The 23833-nt window shown below is 33.7% G+C and overlaps 1 protein-coding gene across 1 annotated transcript in view; it reads left to right on the top strand.

Annotated features, from left to right (window-relative positions):
• The window catches only part of LOC142323748 (uncharacterized), a 79493-nt gene that overhangs the window by 2950 nt on the left and 52710 nt on the right, over nucleotides 1–23833 (top strand). Inside the window, exon 2 of the mRNA XM_075363956.1 lies at nucleotides 19788–19950. Coding sequence (XP_075220071.1) covers nucleotides 19788–19950 — 163 coding nt within the window. The remainder of the gene's footprint in view (nucleotides 1–19787; nucleotides 19951–23833) is intronic.

The raw sequence follows: 23833 nt of genomic DNA, 5'->3' as shown, positions 1-23833 counted from the left end.
TATCTTATCAATCTACGTTAAGATTTAGATTTTAGATTATAGAAGTAAAAATTCTTTTACCTGCTTTAATATCCAACACTAGTTGATCCTTTAAATAACTTGTAGATGTTCCTGTAGCTAGTTGCTCACAGTGCTCCACTAATGAAGAAGATGCTCTGCTGATAATTTCTTTGTCAGCATTGCATATAGCTAGGACAGTTTTAACAGTTTCCTCATGTTACCTGTCTAAGCTTACAGGGATCAAGGATAAGGAAGTAGGAAGGATGCAGATGCAGAACTATCGGCTCATTGAGGGAATGTCAAGAATTTTTCTGATGATAATTTTCTTGTTATATAATTCATAATTAAAATAGAATAGTATTCAGTTTACATACATAGAATTTTTTTAACACATTAGTGAATTCAATTTAAAGAAATTAGATTAAATGATTTTCTTTTAAAAGATAAGTACAGAAAGGTAATTTTTTGTTTTGTGTACAAACTAAATTTAAATTAGCTCAAATTTTTATACTTAATGAATTTTTACATTTACACATTGAATTGCTTTTGAAATGAAACTCAATGTTTCATCGATCGGAATTCTCAAGGTTAATTCTCAAGGTTAAAGATTCATATTCAGGATGCCCCATGAAGAAACTGAGAAACTTTTAGGATATGTTCTACTGGTAAAAATAATTAAAAAGGTTCATATAAATGTAGATCTGGAAACGCTTGTTGTCAAGTTACATTAGCGAAAGATTTTGCCCGGATTTATCAGCTCTAATTAAATGAAGCCCAACTGTAATTGGAACCTAAATTAAAAAGTAAAGTTAGTGGTTTCTTATGTAATTTGAACTGGGAAATAGAATAAACAGGTCCTAGAACTGTAACCCCAGTAGTTTTAAAGATTTTGATGTAAAACACAAAATTTGATGTTGAAAAACAAGTTTTTTTAGGTTTATAGTATAATAGCTTTGTTACATAACTAATAAATGCATAAGATTTAGTAACAAAACTTGTAGAGAATTTAATTTTGAGAAAATAATAATACAACCAAAAAAAAAGTAAATAAAAACTTTTAATATCAGTTTTTTATTGAAGTAAAACAGATTAAAAATAAACAGAAAATTGTATTATTCTTTCTGTACCTAATAAACATAATAATTTTAAAAGAAATATAAAACCATATATATATACACACACATACATATATACACACACACACATATACATACATACTATTTGTATATGTTAATAATTAGTAGTAATCTTGTAATTAAATAATCAAAGGTACAGATATTGGGTTTTATTTGTATTTGTTATCGTTATTTGTATTACTAATACACTCTATATAATGTTCTCTGTGTTGAAGAACTTTAAAAATCATTATTGCCCTAGTGTCTTGTTTATTATAAGATTATTGAAGTTGTTTATACATGATTATTATTATTTATAGATTGTATTAATTATAAATTATAATTAATTAATTATTCACTTCCTTCTCATTTTCTGTTTTAGTAATATTTTGTTATTACCTTAAATTTTTTTTTATTACTTCTTACTCTGTTGATAAATTTGAATTCTGAATGAATATATCTCTTAAGGCATACAAGTCATATTATTTATTTATTTTGTTACAAAGGTAAACAATGCAATACTGCACTTATGCGAGCTCAATTTATGATCACCAATAAATGTGCCGTAATATTAAATAAGTTGTATAATTAGTTAATATAAAAAACAGAAAAGAATGCTGTATTTGCATAAAAAAATGTTACTTATATTTTTATCTAAATTTCATGTAACAATGTCATTTCAGAAATTAATAATTTACTACACAACATTAAATTTTACAACTTTTAAATTGTTAACTTGTTTATTAGTAAGGCCTTACAAATTAAGTTACACTCTCCAACATTCATTATAGCTCGGTTGGTCTTGGTTACTAGCAAAAATAATTCTTTGTACAAGTTACTATGTGATGTTTATACATACTAATGTCGTTTCATATATTCCTTCAAAAAAAATCAAGAGAATCTTATCATGTGATTTCATTTTTAAATAAACATTTAAACTAACAATATTTTTTTATTTTATTTTTATTATGTTTTAATTGTATATTTTTCCAAAATATAGTATTATGCCTCCTGTAAAGATTAATATGTAGTTTATTGTTGTACTTGACCAGTAATTTTAGTTAAAAACTCATTTTCAAGTTGTAAACTATATTTGCCGATATAAAAATTAGCCTAATTCATTATAAATTATGAAAACTTAATTTATACGACTAGCAGCCCTGTTGTATTACCTTCATGCAGGTCTGCCTGTGGGTGGATTTGCCATTTATCATATAAGCTCGCGTAACGTGAACTTATGTCATTAAAATGTAAAAAAGGCAAGCCATATAACAGTATGGTATTTATAAATGTTTATAACAGTTAAAATTGAAGTAATTCTATTATAATAAGAATTCTATTATAATAATTAACTTCTTTACATCAAGTACACACAGTGTCTGAAAAGTTCCCTAACAAAGTTAAATAAAAATACAGGTTTAAAGATAAACGAATTTACTCACATCAGCCCTCTACACAGAACCCTTCTCTAGTTATACACTCGTTGCAGCACCACTACTAGAGGCCGTCAAACGCTTTGAAGAAATCACTTAGTGTGATCGCCTTCCAACTACCCGGTGCACTCCCTTTGAATGGCCGGAACGTCGTCGAAAAAGCGGATTTTCATCTTAAACTTTAGTTTTGGGAACAAAAAATAGGCTGCTGGAGCGAAGGCGATCTGATTTGCGGCGTAATAACTTGTTAAAACTGTTGCCATATGTGCCCAGGCATTGCCTTGCAAGAGTCCAACTGCCCGGATCCCGGTACTTGGGCTGGTTTCGACGAATGCGACGCATCAGGCGTTTCATTACTTGCAAATAGAATTTAGAATTCACGGTTTTACCAGTTGCGCGCGTACTTTCGCAACGTTTTTGTCGTGAACAGTCGTTGACGGCCTCCCGCATCGTTCGTAGTCATCCAATGACTACCGTCTTTAAACCGCTTCTATCACGTGTATGTTGTAGTACAACATGCGGCTTCAACACCGAATGCTTGCTGTATCATAGAATAATTTTAACGAAAGATTTTTTAAGTCGAACACTAAATTTTATCGCACTTCTGTGTTCCATATCCCGAGCTCGCACAAAGTCACATGAACACAACGTGCGCGACCGAATATATCTCGAGACTGGAGGGATGAGATTTGGTACACACTCGTCAGACATCGTACTACATAGTTCCTTGGTTGTCCGAGAGATGGTGATACTTGTATCTACTACAGAAATTTAGTTCGGGAACTTTTCAGACATACTGTGAATCTAAAGTAAAAACCTTTATCAACTATGGAAAAATAGTAAGGGAAGTGAAATGATTTATAATATAAAAAATCTGATGCGGACACCATATGACTTCCTTGTACGTCTATTACATTACATATACACAGCTTTTTAAAATGAAAAGTACATAAAATTTTATTTTATTAATAAATTATGTTTTTTTAATCGTAATTTTTTTTTACAATCGGAGGTTAATAATCCTTACTAATATTACAAATGTGAGTTTGTTTGTTTGTTACGCTTTCACGCAGAAACTACTCGACCGATCATCATGAAACTTCGTACACATATTCTCAAAGGTATTGCGAAGGACATAGGACACTTTTTAGTAAAAAAAATAACAATATTTTATTCGGGAGGGTAAAAAAATTTATATCGGTAGGTATGATCGTCCGACAAAAGATTTGACCAAATTCAACGCCATCTTGCGTTCCAGTAAGTAAGTGAAATAAAGTGCCAATCCAACACTGTAATACCGACGGTCAAGTCACTATTCAATTGAGTATAGTGCTTCTGCTGTTTCGAATCCTTCTACATTTATTGTTATTCTTCTGTCAGGTTCTAAGCAATACTAAAACTGTTCCAGTTTTTGAGGCTAGGTGCCTATTTACTGTTTTACTTCTAACGCTATTTTCAGTTGTTACTCCGTTTTTTTTTTCTAAAATTCCTCGGAAGCGAAAATTTAACCTGTCCAGGGATTTATCACGGGCCCGGGCGGCAAAGGTTGCTGGAACTCAAGAATCTTCCGCTCACGCAGAACTAAGACGACAACAACAAGCGAGGCGACAATGTGCTTTGAGGGCTGGTGAGACAACTTTTCAGAGACAAGAAAGGTTAGATGAGCAAGCTGAATGCCAAGCTACCTTAAGAGCAGCTGAAACGCCAATTCAAACACAAGTTCGTTTAGAAAGACAAGCTGAACAGCAGGCAGCTATAAGAGCGAGAGAAACTCCAGAAGAATCGTTCATGCAGAAATGCAAATCGCGCCAAACCGTCGAAATTTCATGAGTAACAATTGGTCTGTATTTAATAATTCTGGATTTCAATATGATCCTTCACTTGAATACCATAAGCATTTTTTAATTGGTATTGGCTCGATGAATAGAAAATGTCAGGATTGCGATGCTTTGAAACGGAAAGATGAAACTGCTGGAATGTGCTGTTCCAGTAGTAAAGTTTTGCTTCCTTTACTTGGTGAACGAGAGGAGCCTTTAAAAACTTTATATTTAAGTGTTACAGATGAGTCGAAGCAATTTTTAAGTAAAATCAGAAAGTATAACTCTTGCTTACAAATGACGTCCCTTGAAGTAGATAAAGTGATAAGAATGCCCGGATTTTCACCAACTTTTACTGTACAGGGACAGATATATCATCAAATTGGATCACTTTTTCCAGCAGATAATGAACAGCATAAATTTTTGCAGGTGTATTTTACGGGTGATGTAGAAAATGAAGTAAACCGTCGTTGTCAGTATATTGAAGGAGTCGAAAGAGATACAGTATTGAAAATTCAACGAATGTTACACAGCCACAATTTGTTGGTAAATACCTTTAAAAGTTCAATAGAAAACTGGCCTCCGAATAATTACATAGTGGTCATTCATGCTGATCGGGCTCCACGTGGCGAACATGAGAGGCGTTATAATGCGCCGATGATCATGAAGTTGCTGTTTTGGTTACCGGTGACCCATGCTCTCCACGAGACGTAGTGTTACGGGCACATGATAATACGCTGAAACGCGTAGCCGATACTCATAAATTTTATGTTGCTTTGCAGTACCCGTTAATTTTCAGTAAAGGTGAGCCAGGATATCATTTCAATATTCGTCATTAATCCAACAAGACAGCCAGTTTCCGATAAAAAAGTTTCCTGCGTGGATTTTTATGCGTATCACATGATGCTTCGAGAGCACGACTTCAATCTCCTTTCGCGGTCAAGGCAACTCTTTCATCAATTCTTGGTAGATATGTATATTGAAGTAGAGAGCGAACGCCTTCGTTACATTTCTATAAACCAGACGAAATTACGAGCTGAAAATTACATTCATCTACAAGATGCGATTAGCGCAGATGGAAACGTGTAGACCTAACGACATAGGCAAGACGGTTATTCTGCCTTCTACTTTTGTGAACAGTCCCCGTTATCTGCATGAATACACGCTTTCGCTTATGTACGAACTTACGGCAGGACTGACCTCTTTGTAACTTTTACCTGTAATCCTTCGTGGCAGGATGTAACTAAAGAGGTAATGCCCGGGCAAAAAGCCACCACTGATAGACATACATAGTTGATCGCGTATTTCGTTTAAAGGTTCACCACGAGCGAAGCCGCGGGTAAGAGCTAGTTATTAATAAATCAATATATTTAAATTAAAAAAAAAGAAGTTAAAAAAATAAGATCAAGTCTGATGTGCCCTTGTAAGATCCAAATATTTCATTAAGCTATAACTCTGGAACCAATGAAAGTAAGTACCACTTATGATAAATCGTTGAAAAGCTCTCACAGAGGGCTTATTACAGCAGTTATGAAAAACTCCAAAATCTAATTCTTTTGGATTTTGGGCTTTTTTGGACACTTTTGGTTCAGTCGATTGTAATCAAACGGGTAGGTGCAAAACTAGATGTTACAATAGTACTAAATACAAAATTTAAACATACTACGGCCAATCGTTTTTGAGTTATGCGAGATACGAACGTACGTACTTAGATACAGACGTTATGCCGAAATTAGTCAAAATGGATTCAGGGATGGTCAAAATTGATGATATTTCCGTTGAAATCTGAAACTGAAATATTTCGCGATCACACAATATTTCGTACAAGAAAGTAAAAATTGAAGGTTTTTGTGTTTTTAAACTAATTATAATTTTTATTTTAGGCTGCTTGCTGAGATTATTTTTAACCTATTAGATTAACGTAACTAGTATCAGTTATTAATTTTAAGTTTGCGTAAATTGTATGATAAAGACTAAAATTTGATAATGTGAGCGAGTTGTGTCCCAGCAACATTGGTTTAAGAAGTTACAGAAATGGTATAGTAAAAATCTATAGATTTATTTGTTTTTAAATGAAGGTTTGTATATGTGTGTGTTTTAAAATTAAAAACATTGAAGCAGATTTCCTTAAAAATATACATTTTAAATCTGAACCCAAATTACAGTTATAACAAATATTAAAAATTAGTACATACAGATTTTTCTTGAAATTGTAATATTTACACAATTTTTTTCCTTTTCAAACTAGATTATTTTTTCCTCAATCTTGGAATTTTTTTTGCCTCATTAATTAATTCACCCCTGAAACATTGAAACTTGTACATGGGAATGTGGAAATAGAATTTTGTAATTTATGAAAAAAGGTATATTTGACTGGAATTTGAACCCAGGACCTTGGATGAAAGGTCGAGATGCTAGCCTTCCATCACAGGTATTGGCTTATATTTGTATATATTATTGCTTATGTATGTGTTACTATTTCACACTACATATTTTATCTGTTGAAAAAAAAATCTGAAGAGCTTTATTGTCCCGGTGTCTCTGTTTATGCCATTTTGTTTTTGCTTAAACAATTTCAAATTATCTCTCTTGATGGGTGTATCTCTTGTGTATGTTGTAAAACCCTACTTTTCTGTAGTTAGTGTGTTTATGTTTTCATTGATATCCGATTTAAGTAGCTTGTGACGGTTCAGTTTTCTTCTACTATAAAATAAAAATGTTAATCTATAATCAATGTAGTGGCTGAAGCTGGTTGTGTCGATAAATTACTACAAGTTGAAGGTCATTTTTTTTTATAGCTTGACCAATCTTTCACAGCATTCTAATCAAATTTAATTTATACTGTTTATTATTGATTAAGCTATATCATACTCTCTCTTTCTCTTTCTGGGTATATATACTCATGTACACTACTACTACTACTACTGATATCAGTAGTTTGTATTACAAAGTTCATTCAGTAAATAGTCAAACTAGCATTTGAATATGATTTGTTTAATAAATTTAACAAATTACCTGTTTTTTTTTTTTTAACTTTACTGATAAATTTTTATGGAACCAGCTAAGAATTGTTTATCTTGAAGTCTCAGCCTGTTTTGTACATTGTTTTTTTTGTTTTGCTATTTCATTTAACTGAATCTTTTTTTTTCAGTATCACAGGTTCAGTCATTTTAAAGCAAATATTTGTAGTACTGGTCTTTGATGATATACTGATCATCCAAATAATCACAGAAAATTGAACCTTCGGCATCCCAAAAGATCAGTAACATCACTTTACTGGTGGTTAAGTGTTGAATCTTTCCTTGCTAGAGAACTTTGATGTTTCCACAAGATGTTTTGTTTTTGTTTTGTGACATACAATGATGATCGTTCAAGTCACAATTCTTTCCAAGAGTTCATTCTGTACTTTAATTTTGTTGTTTGAATTTTGTATATAAAAGTTTGGTATGTTTATCAAGGTCATCCAACCCATCTTGCATGTTTTATGATAGTTGTTACAATTCTTATTGTGTGATATTTACTGTCTCCTTGAATAAATTCATCAGTCTTATATTTCATGTTGGGGAAAGTTGTAAACTACCTCAATCTACTTAAGCGGATAGAAAATCTTTTTTCACAATCCATTTCATTATTATCCTCGATCAGTTTGTTTACATTAGCAGTTATGTAGATCTGATTTTGCTAGATTTTTCATGCTGGAATGTTGATTATACAGTTAGTGTGTCCATAGTGTTAAGTAGAAGGCTGCCTGTGGACTGATTAATGGATTTTGTTTTCTGTTCATTGACTTCATAGTAACCACAGCAGTCGAACTGGATATCAGATTCTTATACAGAAATTTATAAATTGTTCAATCCATATGTAAGAATGCACAATTCATGTAACTTTTATCATATTTCTTGTACCTCATCAGATTTTTCTTCACACATTTGAGATAATTTTATATCCTTTTAAACCAGCAGTATTGTTCCTGAATTTTGTTCAAATTGCGTTTATTGAATGATATATTATAGGGTTTTTTAAAAAATTAAACTAGTTATCCCGCAGCTTCTGTGATAGGTGATAGTGATACCAATTTAAGATTTTGTAAGCATATTTCATATGTAGATGAAATTTTCAACTACCAATATTTAAATCCTTAATTACTGAAAGATCCTTGTAAATTCTTTGTGTATGCGCACGTGTGTGTTTTTTTTGAAAACCTATGATAAACTATGTTACAGAATCTCTTCTCTTAAATGAGGAAAATAAACTTTTCATGCAAAGAATTTGAATTAAATAGTACGTAATTATATAATAATATGTGTATAATAACATTAAGTAACCATTACATTAGGGATCTATTTTAATTGTAGTGTTATTCTAAACACCCTCAAGGAATTGGGGCCCCTCCCTTTGAATTGGGAGTCAAGGGCAATATGCTTGCTTTTATTAGGGGTCTTAAATAACCGAACTTGCCGTGTTTGTGTTGGAGATTCTCTGCTGGGTAGCGTCTTTTGGAGAATGGAGTACCCCAAGGAAGTGTAGAAATGCCACCTTATTTTCTATAGCCATCGACAGTATTACTAAATGTGTACAGCCACCTTTCATGTTCTTTATTTGGTGATGATTTTATTATATATATTACATCCCGTTCAACAGCCACAGCAGAGAGACTAATATAGAACACTATATCTTGCCTTGAAGCTTGGTTCAAGGTTACCGGCTTTACCTTTTCACCTGAGAAAACAAAATGTGTAGTCTTCTCTCGCCTGCAGGACCCTTTTATTCCACAAGTCTTTCTCAGTGTAGAGCTAATTGCTGTCTCTCCAGATGTCAGATTTTTAAGTTTATTTTTTCATAGCCACCTTATGTGGGTCAAAGACATCAAAGAATTAAAAATAAAATGTTCCAAATTTTTAGATATGCTGTGAGTCCTTAGCAACACCAATTGGTCATGTATGTTGCGTTTTTATTATTCCTTAATTTGTTCCAGTTTAGATTATGGTTGTGTCGCGTACTCCTCAGCACGTAATTCCATGCTTAAAATGCTGGATGCTATACATGCTTTCCTTTGGCTTGCTACAGGTGCCTTTAGGTCAAACCCTGTCTTAAGTATTCTTGTTGATTGTAGTGAGCCTTCACTTTGGGTTAGATGAGACCAGGTTTTAGCATCTTATTTTGCCAGTCTTAAAGGACAGCCAAATCACATCCGGCTTTTGACGCAGTCCTTGAGAATCCTAATTTTGGTATGGAACCATCAACATTATACTGCATCTGTAGGTATTTATACCTGACATTTACTACACCTTATAAATGTTGACACATTTCTATTTTTTCAAATATATCCATATTTATATCCTCCGTGGGAAATCAACCTTATAAATTTTATGTTTGACCTTATGATATATTAATAAAGAATTAACACCACCTACTTTCTCTCAGCAAATGTTTCACCATATTCTCTCCAAGACAAACCCAGATGCAGTAGTACACACAGATGGATCGAAACAGAACGATACCGTTGGATGCGCATTTATTATTAATGGCAGAACCTATATGTTTTATCTACCTGGTATTACGAGTATCTTTACTGCTGAACTATATAGTATAAATAAGGCTTTGAATATCATTAACCAACCCAAATATCGTTATATCCTTATTTTTAGCAACTCTTTTTCTAGTACTCCAACCTTTAGAAAATTCTTATTCCAGACATCCTATCGTCACCAAAATCTACAATGCATTCACAGAGTTCAACTGTCGCAACACGCAAGTGTGTTTCTGCTGGATCCCTAGCCAGATAGGGGTTCCAGGTAATGACCATGCAGATTCCGCTATTAAAGACGCATGTAGTCAACCATCTTTTACTATTCGTGTTACTGTATCTGACTTTATTAACTGTGTAAAACTCACTCTTCACGCAAAGTGGCAAGAAGACTGGATTAGTACAGTAGACAACAAATTCATTGGTGCATGCAATATTTATTTAACATTAGTTTATATGTAATTGATCGCACAAGTTAATATTTTATAAACTATGTTAAACATATTGACAGCAAATTACATTTATTTGTATTTTTAATTCGGTTAATTTATAGTTGTTTTAGTATGTGAAATAATATACGTTATGTCAAAATTAACAAAGATTTATCTTTGTTAGGTTAATTTAGACGGATCATTTTTAGCCCACTTGCAATTTATTTTTAGCTTTAAACTTTAGCTTTCGATTCAATGCTGAAAGATTTAATATAATTTTTTTTTTCAAAGTATATTTCTTGTGGGACCAATAAATCTTCATTAAGCTGAAAGTTTTGATCCATGTTACCTGGTTAGGTGTGGATATTCTGAAAGTCACATATGTTGTTCTTTGGAAAATATTTTCAGTAAATAATTGTAATATATGAATACCACCATGTTATTGAAACTAGGACTACCGGTTGAAATCAGGTACTTTTTCAAGTATATGTTTACTTATGTTGAGATATTTGAAACATTATTGGCACTGCTAATAGTACAGTGGAGGGGATAGAGAACAAAATGGACAGGAAGAAACCATTTGCAATCTTCCGCATCAACTGAGCTTTCTAAACATGTTCAAGCCTTGTGTTACAAACCATAACCGTAATGGTTGTAGACGACAAATGTGTGTAACATGTTACAATGTAAAATTGTTAATCTTTTTTTAAAAATAATAATTATCCTATGCCTGGCTTACTGTGGAAATAATGGAGTAAGTTAATAAAACTGTAAATAAAAGGGTAAGTAAATAATGCAATACAGTTATATTCATCCCTCGTGAGTGACACCGCCTGCACAGATTGTAGTGTCAGGCTATTTCCAACTACCCCTCCCCCCCCCCCACTATGACAGGTGAAGACAGACCTACCATAAGCACAATACAGTCTCAAGTGAGAATCGCAGGATCACCCTTCTGCAAAGAACTTAGTGGAGTCTCCATGAATACAGCAGATGGAACACATATATCCTTGTCCAGGCCTGACTCAGTTTTGTCTAACTTGACCTAATCTAATCCAACCGATGCAGGTGGATGCCCTTATCCCTATTGTCTGGCCGCCAATCCTATTCCCCACAATGTGATACTCCTCACTATCTTGGAGACCACATTCCACATCTTTGGGCTTGTGATCATGACACCAATTATGTTGTTCGTGTCTAGCAGGCCTGTTACTGCTGCACACTATATCCTTGGATTTGTCACCTATCGCACACAAAAAATCACATGCTCGACATCATTAAGGGCGCCACAATACAGGCACAAGTCACCTTCACTGCACTTCCTGGTGTACAGATATAACCTGAGCAGCCATGACCCATCAGGAACTGAGTAAGGAAATTTACCTATATTTAATCAGCCTCGTTTAATTAGCCTGTATATCCATCTTCCCTTGTCGGATTCATCCATCTGGACTGCCACCTTTCTAGAAGACCACAAGATTATGATGCCCTTTCTTCCCCACGGTAACAGTTGACCCTGAACTGTGCTAGCAGATCAGTCGGTAGCATACTGATGATAACGAACACCACCTAAAGAAGACAGTTCTGTAGCTTGAGTAGACTCGAAGAGACATCCTTTATTTTGGACCTACTCAAGGATCAGTCTGTTACACTGTGTATTCAGTACTCTTAACCAGGCAGTTGCCGCATATAGCAGGATCGAGTTCTCAACACAAGTACATGTGCCGTTTCAAGGATCGTGGCCTGTTCATGTTGCTGAGAACCCTGCTCAGTATGGCTACAGTCTTCTCTGCTTTAACCATGATGTCAGTCATATTTCCCAAAGGAACGCCCCTTGTCCAGTCGTTCTCAAATGTACTGTCATACCACTGAACAGTATATTGGTATATACCAGTGTACTGTCAAGTCGTACAACTGAAGTGCCGGGAAGCACAAAAACACCTTGTACTCTAAAAAGTTTACAGATGCTGGTTATGAAACCAGTACTTAAAAATTATTGATTTATGATTTTATTTTGTTTAGATGCTCTCCTGGTGATCCTTTAGTAGTAGTAAGTTTTATATAGATAACTTTTTAAAACAAAAATTACTCTGTCATATTATCAAAAAAAATTTTTTTCATGTAATTATTACTTCGTACAGGTTATTTTAGCATAATTAATATTCATTTTGATCAGGAAGTTCTAAGTTTTTATTATATAGTTATGCGATATACTGTTTCACGATTTTTCTTTTTACTTTTATGTGTGCCAGATTTAAATAATATATAATTTGGTACTTCAAATCGGTTTAAACTTTTCATGATTTTGTTTGTGGACTATTGTTGAAAGTTATGTATTTATATTTGCAAACCAAAATTTATTCACATATCTATAAAAATTGTTAGAACATGGAGTAGGTGCCAATTTATATTGGCAAGTTCGCTTATGTAAATTTTATTTAAAAAAGTTTTTATATTAATCTTTAGAATGATTTATATTCTTCAAACATTAAAAAAAACCATTGTAAACGAAAAATTATTTTAAAAACCGATATTTTATATCCACCAGACTCAGCATAAATAAAAGGCAAGAATACGCGCCTAAATTGTAGCGCTTTCAGAGTGTTACTCCAGCATCAACGGATTTTACAAATTACACACAGAGTTAAAGATTTAAAATGAATTTCATAAGTATGTGTATACTTGTGTCACAGTTAAAACTTCTTATATTTTCCATGGAACGAAACGAAACGCAAGAATAGCGGGAGAATTTGTATCTTTCTGCAAATCGCATAACCTTGACAAGAGTCCCTTGATGCAGTGTCATTTTATCGGGCGGGTAATTATTTATTTAGTTGGGGTTATTTTGTTTTATTTATGGACATGATCTTTTTCTGCGTTCCGTTTCTTTAGATTGACCGGGGAGCCTTTGGGAGACTAGCCGCGTATGAGTTTCCTTCTCGCATCGTGATTCCATTTCCAGTCCGTCCTCTAAGGTCAGGGGACGGACTTGGGAAATGACTAATTTCCAGTCCTTTCGGTGTTGTAGCCTTCCGGCTTAGCAGGAATGTGCCTTTCTGGGTCCCTAGTGTTTGGAGGATGCAATGCGCGCTCCCCTTTTCGGAGGAAATCTCATGTGCTGACTGACGGTGACATAATTGTAAGAATTAGGGAAGTTTGATGGATGGTTGGTGAAATAAGGTTATGGAACTATCTTAACTCGGATTGACTTCATTACTGTATCTCGGCTGGGTTTGGTCGGGTCGGATTCCAGTCCGTGGAAGCGGGCTGGTCTTCATTCTTCTTTTCTTCTTCAGCCTGCTTTTCCTTAAAACCGGCTGTAAATAATTTATAAACCGTAGACCTTGAATTATCCCGTGGTCCTTAAAAGAGCAACACCGGGGGAAGTGCAGCCTCCTCTCTCTTCCGTCGGGCGACTGCTGGGCTTTTTTCCTCGTACATCGTTGTCCGCCTGCGATCTTCTTGAGGTGGAAAAGGACGTTTGGATCTTACAATTGTTTGCAGTAAAATTCGCGTTTGGAAGTGTTAGGGGGAGGGGGGCGATCTCTTTAATTTATTCCATGTAGTAAGAAGCGTTTACAGTTTTGAAGAAATAAAATTTTACTTTTAAAATCATCTAGACGCACATGAACCTAGGAAGGGTTTGAGGGGGACCGCGAGGCCTAAAAAGGAGTTCTAGGCTGTTATCGGTCTGCATCATCTGTAACAGATCTAAAACAAAACCAAATAATCATATTCTTATGCTAGATAAGCGATACAAACATATCATCCCTTAAAGTCGCGACTCTAAAAATACGACCGCCGGGCGTCTGCGGGAAGATTTTTCAGAACCACGGATGTGAATTTTAAGAGGCTGAATAATTGTTTTTAGAGGGAAATTCTCAAAATTTTCAACGATTCCCGGCTCTTCGTTTGGTTCTCTACCCGATTAAAAGCTTAAAGTTCCATAAAATAATCTATTAAAAATTTTCAAAATTACCAGTTTGAAGTTGTCAGGGCCACGGATTGAGTCCAGGTTTAACATTTTTTAAACGGCTCCATTTCACAAAATTAAAGTCGGATTCTGACTTCAATTCTACACATAACCTATTAGTGAGGTAGAATTCCGTAAAAATTATGTTTAAAATAACCGATGTGAAATTTTCTGGGCCACGGATTGAATCGACGTTTTAATGATTTTTAGACCAACTCAAACTAGTGAAAATATCGTATGTTTCCGACCTTATTTCTTTTATTGACCTATTCGTAAAGTGAATTTTTATAAAAATTTATTTTTGTATAATTATTATAAAGGCTAAACATTTTATTATAAAATGTTTAACGGTTAAAAATCGTACTACCGATGCGAACGAAGTCAAACTGTTGCTGTATTTCGGTGTTGTAGGTATGCCCGTACTTTTGCTTAGGGGCTAGATTTTATAAAAATTTAAATTTTTAAGCGTACAAAATGTTGCTTTAAAATGGCAGTTTTCATAGCCACCGATGGATTCGAGGCTAATGATTTTTAAAATTGGCTCAATTACGCAAAATTGAAGTCTGATTCCGACTTTTATTTAAAAATATTTAGGAAGTAAGATTTCATAAAAATGTTATTTTTGTTGAAATTTGAAAAATGTTTGTCGATTGAAAATCCCACTAACGGTGCGAACAAACCCAAACTGTTGCTGTATTTTGACATTATAATTGTGCCTGTACTAATATAAGAACTAAATTTTGTAAAAACTTAAACGGTACAAAAACGTTACTTTTTAATAGTCATTTTCAGGGCCACAGTATGCTCTGACGTTCCTGGCCTGATGGGTGGCTTTTGGCCTGACTTCTCATTACTGGACTCCCCATTCTGCCCTTTCATGGTGGTTTGTCTAACATGGTGTAAGACCATTTCCTTACACCTTGCGACGTAGAATGCTCTTGGCAGATTTCTCTGAGATGCCGGTGCTCAGATACAGCAGCTCGCCCACATAGTAAGCGCGCCTATGCTACACCCGCTTCTGTACAGCCTTTTATGCCTGCGTCGTAGCAAAGTGTGGCATTTCTGATGAACACATGGTGCTACATAAATTGTCTGCAACACCATGTTTTGAACCGCCTCCAGCTTTTTCTGGAGCAAAGAGCCAGATAAGCATATTTCAGAATTGGCAAGACGAAGAGTCAGTATATGAGTATTTTAGTCGCCAGCTGAATGGAGCTGGCACGTAGGTGTAGGGAGGCTCTTGGTCTTTTCACGCTGGGTCACATGCTACATATGTTCCCCTATGGTAAGCTTGATTGATTTTTTTTGACATTTTTATAAATCTAGTTTTTGCCAAAGTAAGACTTAAATCTCAATTGTTATGCACTATTTAACAGTAAATTACATTGGTTTTAAATTCCTGGTGTTAGCATGCTATTTTCATAACTTTGTTTTAGGAGCATGAAAAATCTGTTTATTCTAAACATTTATAAATATTATACATATTATATAACATATTGTGTAGTGATGTAGTATCGCTATTTTATATGGTAATCAGTCATTTTTTTATTAAATTTTTTTAATATTTACTTAATCTTTTGAGTTATTAAAAGGTGAAAATTTTCTTTTGCTTTTGGAAGTTCACAAAGCCAACAGGATAAAGTTTGATCATACAGTTGCAAAGATATCAGCTTTCGACATTTGCATTACTAAGAATTTAGAATTTTTACGTACATACACGTAGTATATATTGTTTATGCTTCCACCATAGGATCAAATCATCAGATCATTTTTTTGTATCATTTATTTATCGGTTTTTGTTTAGGTTTTGTGGGTGTAAGTTAATCCTCAATGTGTATGTTGCAAAGATAAAGGGATCTATAGTGTTTCCTTACTATTATAAGGTTGTGCAGAAGCCTAATGGCTGAAGTGCCTGTCATGAAAAGTTTTGCCTTCTAATCCCTCCTTAAGTACTCTAAATATAAATTAAAATTTTTAGTGAAAATCTAGTGGAGAGCCTTCCTTTTTCTATTTCAGACTTGAGACGCTACAAATTTCTGTTTTTATTGCTATCTTGAACATGTGTTTGTACATATTTTGCAGATGAATTGATGGATGAAAAAAGTATTAAATAATAAAAACAATTATAAAAATTAAAAAAACACAACTACCAAAAGATAAAAAAAAGAAGTAAAAAAATAATAAAATGAACAAAAAAAAAAAGAAGACAACATATGGAAATGGGCTCTGAATAATAATTATTCTATATTAAAGAGCCCCCCCCCCCTTTGAGTGCATTTAATTGTTTTCCTTGAAGTACAAAATTTTCTTATTGCTGTAAGACCTGGTGAGAAATTAATCATTTGACAACCTTAAATGCCTGCCATTTCTACAACGTGAAAAATATATTTAAACGAATTAAAACTGTCTGAAAGTTGACCGGTCACCCATTATTTTATTTAGTTAAATATTGCATAGCAATGTTCAGTCCTTTATTTCCATACCTTGTTCTCTGTTTTTTTTTAATTCAATTGTTGCTTTTTTTAGTTCAATTTATTTATTTTTTTGGTAGTCTTGTTTTTTAATTTTTATAATTGTTTTTATTATTTAATACTTTGTAGTGATTATCTAGAAAAATTGACGATTCAAAAACTTATGTAACATATTTAACTGGCATATACCAATCTATACTTACAGATTTCTTGAGCATTTGAGTTCCTTGAGAGACTTATTGTGTTATTGTGTGTACAGCAATTTTCTTGTATTCAAACAACCAGTAGTAAAACTCTCCAATTGTCTCGTGCAACTGAGTGTTATTAGGCCTGGGCCTTAGTAAAGATGCGAGTGCTCAGATTTCTATGACAGCTCTATGTTGGGTAGTCCCTTGTAGTTTATACACAGTCAGCCCAGCACAATATTAATGGCAGCATAAGCCATTCCACTTTCGCTGTTCCTCTAAAGTATCAAATTCGATAATAGTGCACTTGATCCTCAATCCGATGTCGACAGCATTACCTCTAATTCTACTGTCATCAAACTCTACAAAGACCGTTTGTGGGAGCTCACCAGGTTCAAGCTGGACTCTGTGTTGTGTATGCCACTTGATTTTTCTGAGTATAAGTTAATTTTTGTTCTGGTTTGGTTCCATCGTGATTTTGTATTATACTAGCAAATACCCTGTTTGAATTCTAACAACTTTTCTGAATAACCGTGATCTGTTACATCGAGAGTGTACCTGATCCATGGAAAAGTTAGCCTTCGACCTGCTAACAAATACCCCATTTGAATCTTGAAAATCAGACTATTGTTTGTAGAGATATAAGATACCCAATTGCATCTCCAAAACAGCACCCCGTTTGTTACTGGTTGATTGTGATGATTGGTCTAGCCTCACACCTAGTCTCCATGGGAAGCCCATGATTATTAAAGTGAACTTTTTAATTTTATTTAACGTAAAATTTAATTGTATTATTTTTGTAGTATTATTCATTAGATTGATTTGAATCATTTAGTTGAAACCCAGCTCACACAGTTCATTAGAATTCATGTTTCAGGCAGAAAATCTCTACTATTTTATATATTTATATATACAAGGTGTGTGAGAAAAGTAATGAGACTGACCTCTTACTTACCAAAGTTTTTATTTCTTTCAAACAACAATATGCCCTTCAAAGTAGTTCCCTTGGGCAGCTATCACCAGCAGAGTCTTGTTCCCACTCCTGGTAGCAGCGCTGGAAGGCTTCAACTGGTCGGTCACAGTCTTTTGAATGTTCTCCAGAGTTCCAAAATGATGTTTTTTAAACATATTTCAATTTCGGGAAAAGGAAAAAGTCACAAGGACTCAAATCAGGTAATAGCGGGGTTGAGGAACCGTAGGAATGCGTTTTGAGGTAAAAAATTCCATGATGGAAATGGCCGTGTGACACAGGGCATTGTTATGATGAAGCATCCACTTGTCTGCAATGTCTGGTCTCATGCGAACCACTCTTTTCCTGAGCCTTTCAAGGACACTTTTGTAAAACTCTTTGTTAACAGTTTGTCATGGAGGAACAAATTCTTTATGCACCTACCCCCTACTGTCAAAAAAGGAAATCATGGTTTTGATCTTTGATTTGCTCATTCAACATTTTTTCGGTCGAGGAGATAACGGAGTGTGCCACTCTTCGCTTTGCGGTTTTGTTTCAGAATCATACTCAAATATCCAGGAATCATCACCTGTTGATCACACGATTTAAGAATTCTTGGTCATTGTCGATCCTCTCAAGAAGATCAATGCACATGTTTCTTCGTTTGCCCTTTTGTTCCGTTGTGAGATTGTTCAGCACCAATTTCGCACAAACCTTTCGCATGTCTAAATCGTCTGTCAAAATTTGATGTACGATGAAAGTGTTTAAATTTAACAGTTCACTCACCATCCTCATTGTTAAACGACGGTCTGATCTCACAAGAATCCTCACACGCTCAACATTTTCGTCAGGTTTTGAAGTTGAAGGTCTCTATGAGCAAGGTTGATCTTCAGCGTGTTGAAGAGCCTTCCAAAAATGATTTGTGCCAGCAGAAAACTTGTGCTCTTGATAAGCAATGTTCCCCATAGGCCTGTTTCAACTTTTCAAAGTCAAACTTGCGGATTCCCCAAGTTTAACACAAAACTTGATTACAAAATATTGCTCTAAATTCCGATGCTCCATTTTCATAACACAACAAAAACACAACTTCACTGATGGCACTGTCAAAAATAATATGTTGGCTGAACCGAGTTGAAACTCGTACTGAGCATGTGGAAACGATGAACAAACCGGTCTAGCACAGACCGGTAGACACAGCGTTGCCAGATCGCTTGCAGTGTTACCAATCTCATTACTTTTCTCACACACCTTGTATATATTGTATGACACTTCCAGTAACATGAGGATTCCATCGCAGGGTCATACATTTAAATCTGTTTGGCCATTGAGCTTCTGCAGTGGAACATATATACATACACCATAAATACGTTATACTCTTTTTTGGGCAGTCATGTAAAAATTATTAGGAATCGAACCTGCAACCAGCTGATTCATTGGCCAATAAGCTAACTATTAAACCAACTATTTTTTTTCTTGTTGATTACATGTATAGATATTTTTTAGGTATGGGACCTGGAAGCAAAACAAAGATCCATCCTCGGACAAAAGAGCAGTTTTGTTGATATCTAACATTTTTTTATAAATGGTTTTTACATTTTAATAATACAATGCCATGTCCTTACATAAGTTAGTATTGTTTACTCGTGTGAATGTAGGAAACTTTTGTTTGCTAGGATTGGCCTTTGTGTGTTAGTCCTAGATTTTCTAGGCTTTTTTTACATTCACTAACAGAATAGTTTGTTAAACTTGTGGTCTGTTGTAAGTAAACATTCCTCTGATAAATGAGTTTTTTAAACATTTTAATTTAATGTAAATATTAATGTTTTTCTCATATTTTTTATATTTGTTTCTTCTCTTACTATTACAAATATTTTTCTTTATTCCAGAATGATGATTGGGTTTGCAGTGCTGACAGCTTTCTCGATTCAATACTTCAAATGGAAAATGATGAACAATCTTTTGAACTTTTACAAAATTGTGATTTGCTTAATGAAAATAAAACATCTTCAGATTCATTCCATTTGGAAAGTAGTTCCTGTTCAGATAGCGGTAAGAACAGAACTTATTCAACATCATGTACTCTAAATCTAAAACATTCAGATGCTATGTTAAGTTTTCTGTTTTCTGCATTCCAGTTTTTGTTTTATTCTAACATGCAGTAGAAGTTGTTCAGCTTATATTAAAAGTTCTGTTTGCTTATAAATTTCACAATTTTCCATGTATCATTTTGATTGCACCTGTATTTGTTCAGTTAAATCATAATTGCCAATTTACTGAAAAATTATTATAAATTAATCTTTATGTTTATTCCACTTAAATAAAAATAAAGGTTTTTTTAAGTAAAAAATCTGGTATTGCTTTTTGAGTATTTATTTTACTTGTTCTTGCTTGTATTTCAACAATTGTTTTCAATAATAACAGATGGTGATGCATTTCTGGATTATTACATATATGTAGCAAATCCTCCAACTCCCAAATTTTACGTTGTGCTTTTCCAAAAGTTTTATTTTCTATAACTAGCTGATCTCTTTTTTCTCTACACTTAACATTTTTTGTCTCCACTTAAATGACTCATCCAGAGTTAAAACCCCTTCTTCTATTGCCAGATCATCAGGTGTAACAAATATAGATGAATTCCCAGTTTCTAACATCAAAAGCTTGTAACAAGCTCAAGCTAAGCCTTTGTTTTAACAGTTTTGTCAACTCTTATGTTAATTTAGCTTATTTAAATGCACATTTGTGCAGTACTTATAAGTTATTCAAATGTTTAATGTTAAAAAGATATGTGTAAATATTCTGGTAAGTAAGTGTTGATTTTATTAAAATATATTCACTTTTAATTTGTTTGAAAGTGAATATAAGTGTTAATTACATAATTTTATTCTGTATAGGTACTATATTGAAGAAAATTGTTTAGTAGGTATGGGATAACAATAATAAGACTAATAATTTTTTTATTTTTGTTAAATTAGTACTAAATTAACTTTTATAAGAATTTCTAATGTATAAATTTCCTTTTTCTTAAATAAAACTGTCATGAGAAAACCTTTATGACTTGATCATTGATTATACAAGGTGCTACCCAAAAGTTCGGGGAGTTTTACCATAAAAATAAACTAGCTTACCATAACTTATAATTTCCACTGTTTCCTTTAAATTAATCCCCTTGGGCATTGATACAGTGATCCCAGCGGTTTTCCCATGATTCCATGCATCCTTGGAAGTCTGCAGGTGTAAGTGTTCGAAGTACGTTCTGCGTTTCTTCCTAAATCTCCTCAAAATGACAGCCTTTCAATTGAAATTTTATTTTCGGAAAGAGAAAAAAGTTGCTTGGGCAAGGCAAATAGGGTGGGTGGGGAATCACTACCGTCTTTTTGGAAACCAAGAAATTCCGACCGGCTAGCGATGTGTGTGCGGATGCGTTGTCATGGTGCAGAACCCAGCTGTTATTACCCCACAGATCTGAACCTTTGCGCCTAATGCTTTCACCTAACCGCTTCAAAACTTCACAATAGAACATACAATGACAGTTTGACCAAGAGGAACAAATTCCTTATGGTTAATGCCTTTGATGTCGAAAAAACAATCATCATGGACTTCAGGTTGCTGCAAACTTGGCGTGCTTTTTTTGGCCGCGGTGAAGTTGGCGACTTACACTGTGACGACTGCTGCTTAGTTTCAGGATCATACCCGTACACCCATGTCTCATCACCGATTATGATGTTTGAGATGAAGTTAGAGTCATCTCTTGCTGAATTTTTCAATTCACTACAGACAGCTATGCGATTTTGTTTCTGGTTGCTGTTCCACAATCTCAGTACGAATTTTGCAGCAATGCGTCTCATGTACAAATTGTCCGACAAGATGCATTGCACGGACCCTTATGACATTTGTACGATTGCACAAACATCATAGATTGTTTGTCTACAATCTGCAACAATAGCCTCTCGCACTTTCGCAATTTTTTCCGGTGTTGTGTTTGTTGATGGTCTTCCTGAACGCTTATCGTCATCGACTGTCATTCATCCATCTTTGAATCGTTTGTACCACAAAAAAGTTTTACTCATAGCATTGTCACCAAATGCTTCCACAAGCATGCGATGGGTTTGTGTACCAGTTTTTTAAGCATGAAGCAAAATTTGATGCAGGTTCTTTGTTCTTTAAAATCTGCCATCTAGAACTTCACCGAAGCAGTAAAACACAACGTTACACAAGTACACAAAAGTCAACAATGCAGCCTCATATCGTCACAGCTGTTGGAACACTGATTCACAAAGAGTATTGTTAGCCACATATAGCGGAAGCAGGTCGTAGCAGCAATGGTTTGCGCGCGAAATTCAAATGCCCCGAACTTTTGGGTAGCACCTTGTATGTATCCGTTAAGCCAGAATATTGTCTGAAGCAGAAAGCACTTTCAGCATGTACAAATTTTAGTTTACACAGATTTCACTGTAGTATGTAAACGTACCTGTAGACCTACATGATGTTTTTTCCAAGCGTAAAAAAGCATATGAATTACATGTCTTAGCTAAAATTATTCACTGTAGAAATATTCTAAAATTGTAAATTGGTACATTATAAATAAAATTATGTAATTATGCTTGGACCACTTTGTTGCAGCACTGATTTATTCTTTTTTTTTTTTTTTTTGTAGTAATATTAATAATAATATGCTAATTGTCAATAATTCTTATTTTTTAACAACTTTTTTATTACTTCATTGAATTTTCTTTAAATAAAAAACTACAGGAAATAATTGTTATTCCATAATAGTAATAATAAAAATTAGATTATATATGCCGTTGAATTAGATAAAAGTTGGATTAGAGGAAAACACTTTACATCGACCAAAACTATTCAATAAAGAGTTGGTATGTTTTCTAATCAAGTGGACAAGAAAATGCAATTGCCTGTCTGATCATAAAAAACAGCCCAAGATAAACATACACATACTAAGGTTTTATGAATATAATTTTTTTTAAATTAATAAAATACCTTCATTTTCAGCATATCTATTAAAAAAATTAATGGAAATTTACACTCAAATAATGTATCAAATATTTACTCACTCATATCTATTTTGAAATATTTTTTCCTAGACTACATTTTACATTTATAAAATAAACTCTCATTAAAGATAAATAAAACGTTTACATATGTAATTGCCTACCAGTTAAAGCATAAATAATAATATATTTACAGAGATTGTAGGAAATATATTGGAAAAATATTAAATTCTCTTATATTAATTTAAATTAAATTTAAAAAAAATTAATTTAATTTTTTTATAAGAAGGTAATTGAAAAAGTAACCAATTGGTACAGAAAACCATAAAATCCAAAAAAATGTTAACAAAATTTTGAAGTAAAATGTACTGCAGCAGCTGAAATTGTTTCAAGTGACAGCAACAAGTGACATTCAAACTAGTTAGCATTGTCGATGTTAATGGATATTATATCCCAGTTGTGGGTTTCACAAAGCAGAAGAACCTATCTTACCTGTGATATTCAATGTAGTGATGAATGAGTTAAGTAAGGATTGGTATCTATTTGACAGAAAATCCTTGCAGCATTTTTTTTTAATATAAAAATTTATTTTGAAATTTTTTAAGTCATAATAATTTAAGCCATCTGTTTTGTTAGGAATTTTTTTCTAAAAAGAATACTGTAATTAATGTATTACTATAAATATGGCAACATATTTCCACTGGAAAAACACATGAGCATTCTTAATACCACTGTAACATCTGAGTAGCTTTACTAATAATACAAAGTGAACAACATAAAACTGAACCCACAATGAAACCGCTAGCCAACACTATTTATGAAAGACTCCTACACAACTAGCATGATTAATGGATATATATGTTACTACTGATTGTTGCTGCCATTTGTCAGGTGGTTATGTATCTGTGCAGCATACATTTTGTTGC

Source organism: Lycorma delicatula, chromosome 1 (assembly GCF_047948215.1).
Source record: "Lycorma delicatula isolate Av1 chromosome 1, ASM4794821v1, whole genome shotgun sequence".
Lineage (NCBI taxonomy): Eukaryota > Metazoa > Arthropoda > Insecta > Hemiptera > Fulgoridae > Lycorma > Lycorma delicatula.
Note: the sequence above shows the minus strand (reverse complement) of the source record. Positions and strands in the feature narration are given on the sequence as shown.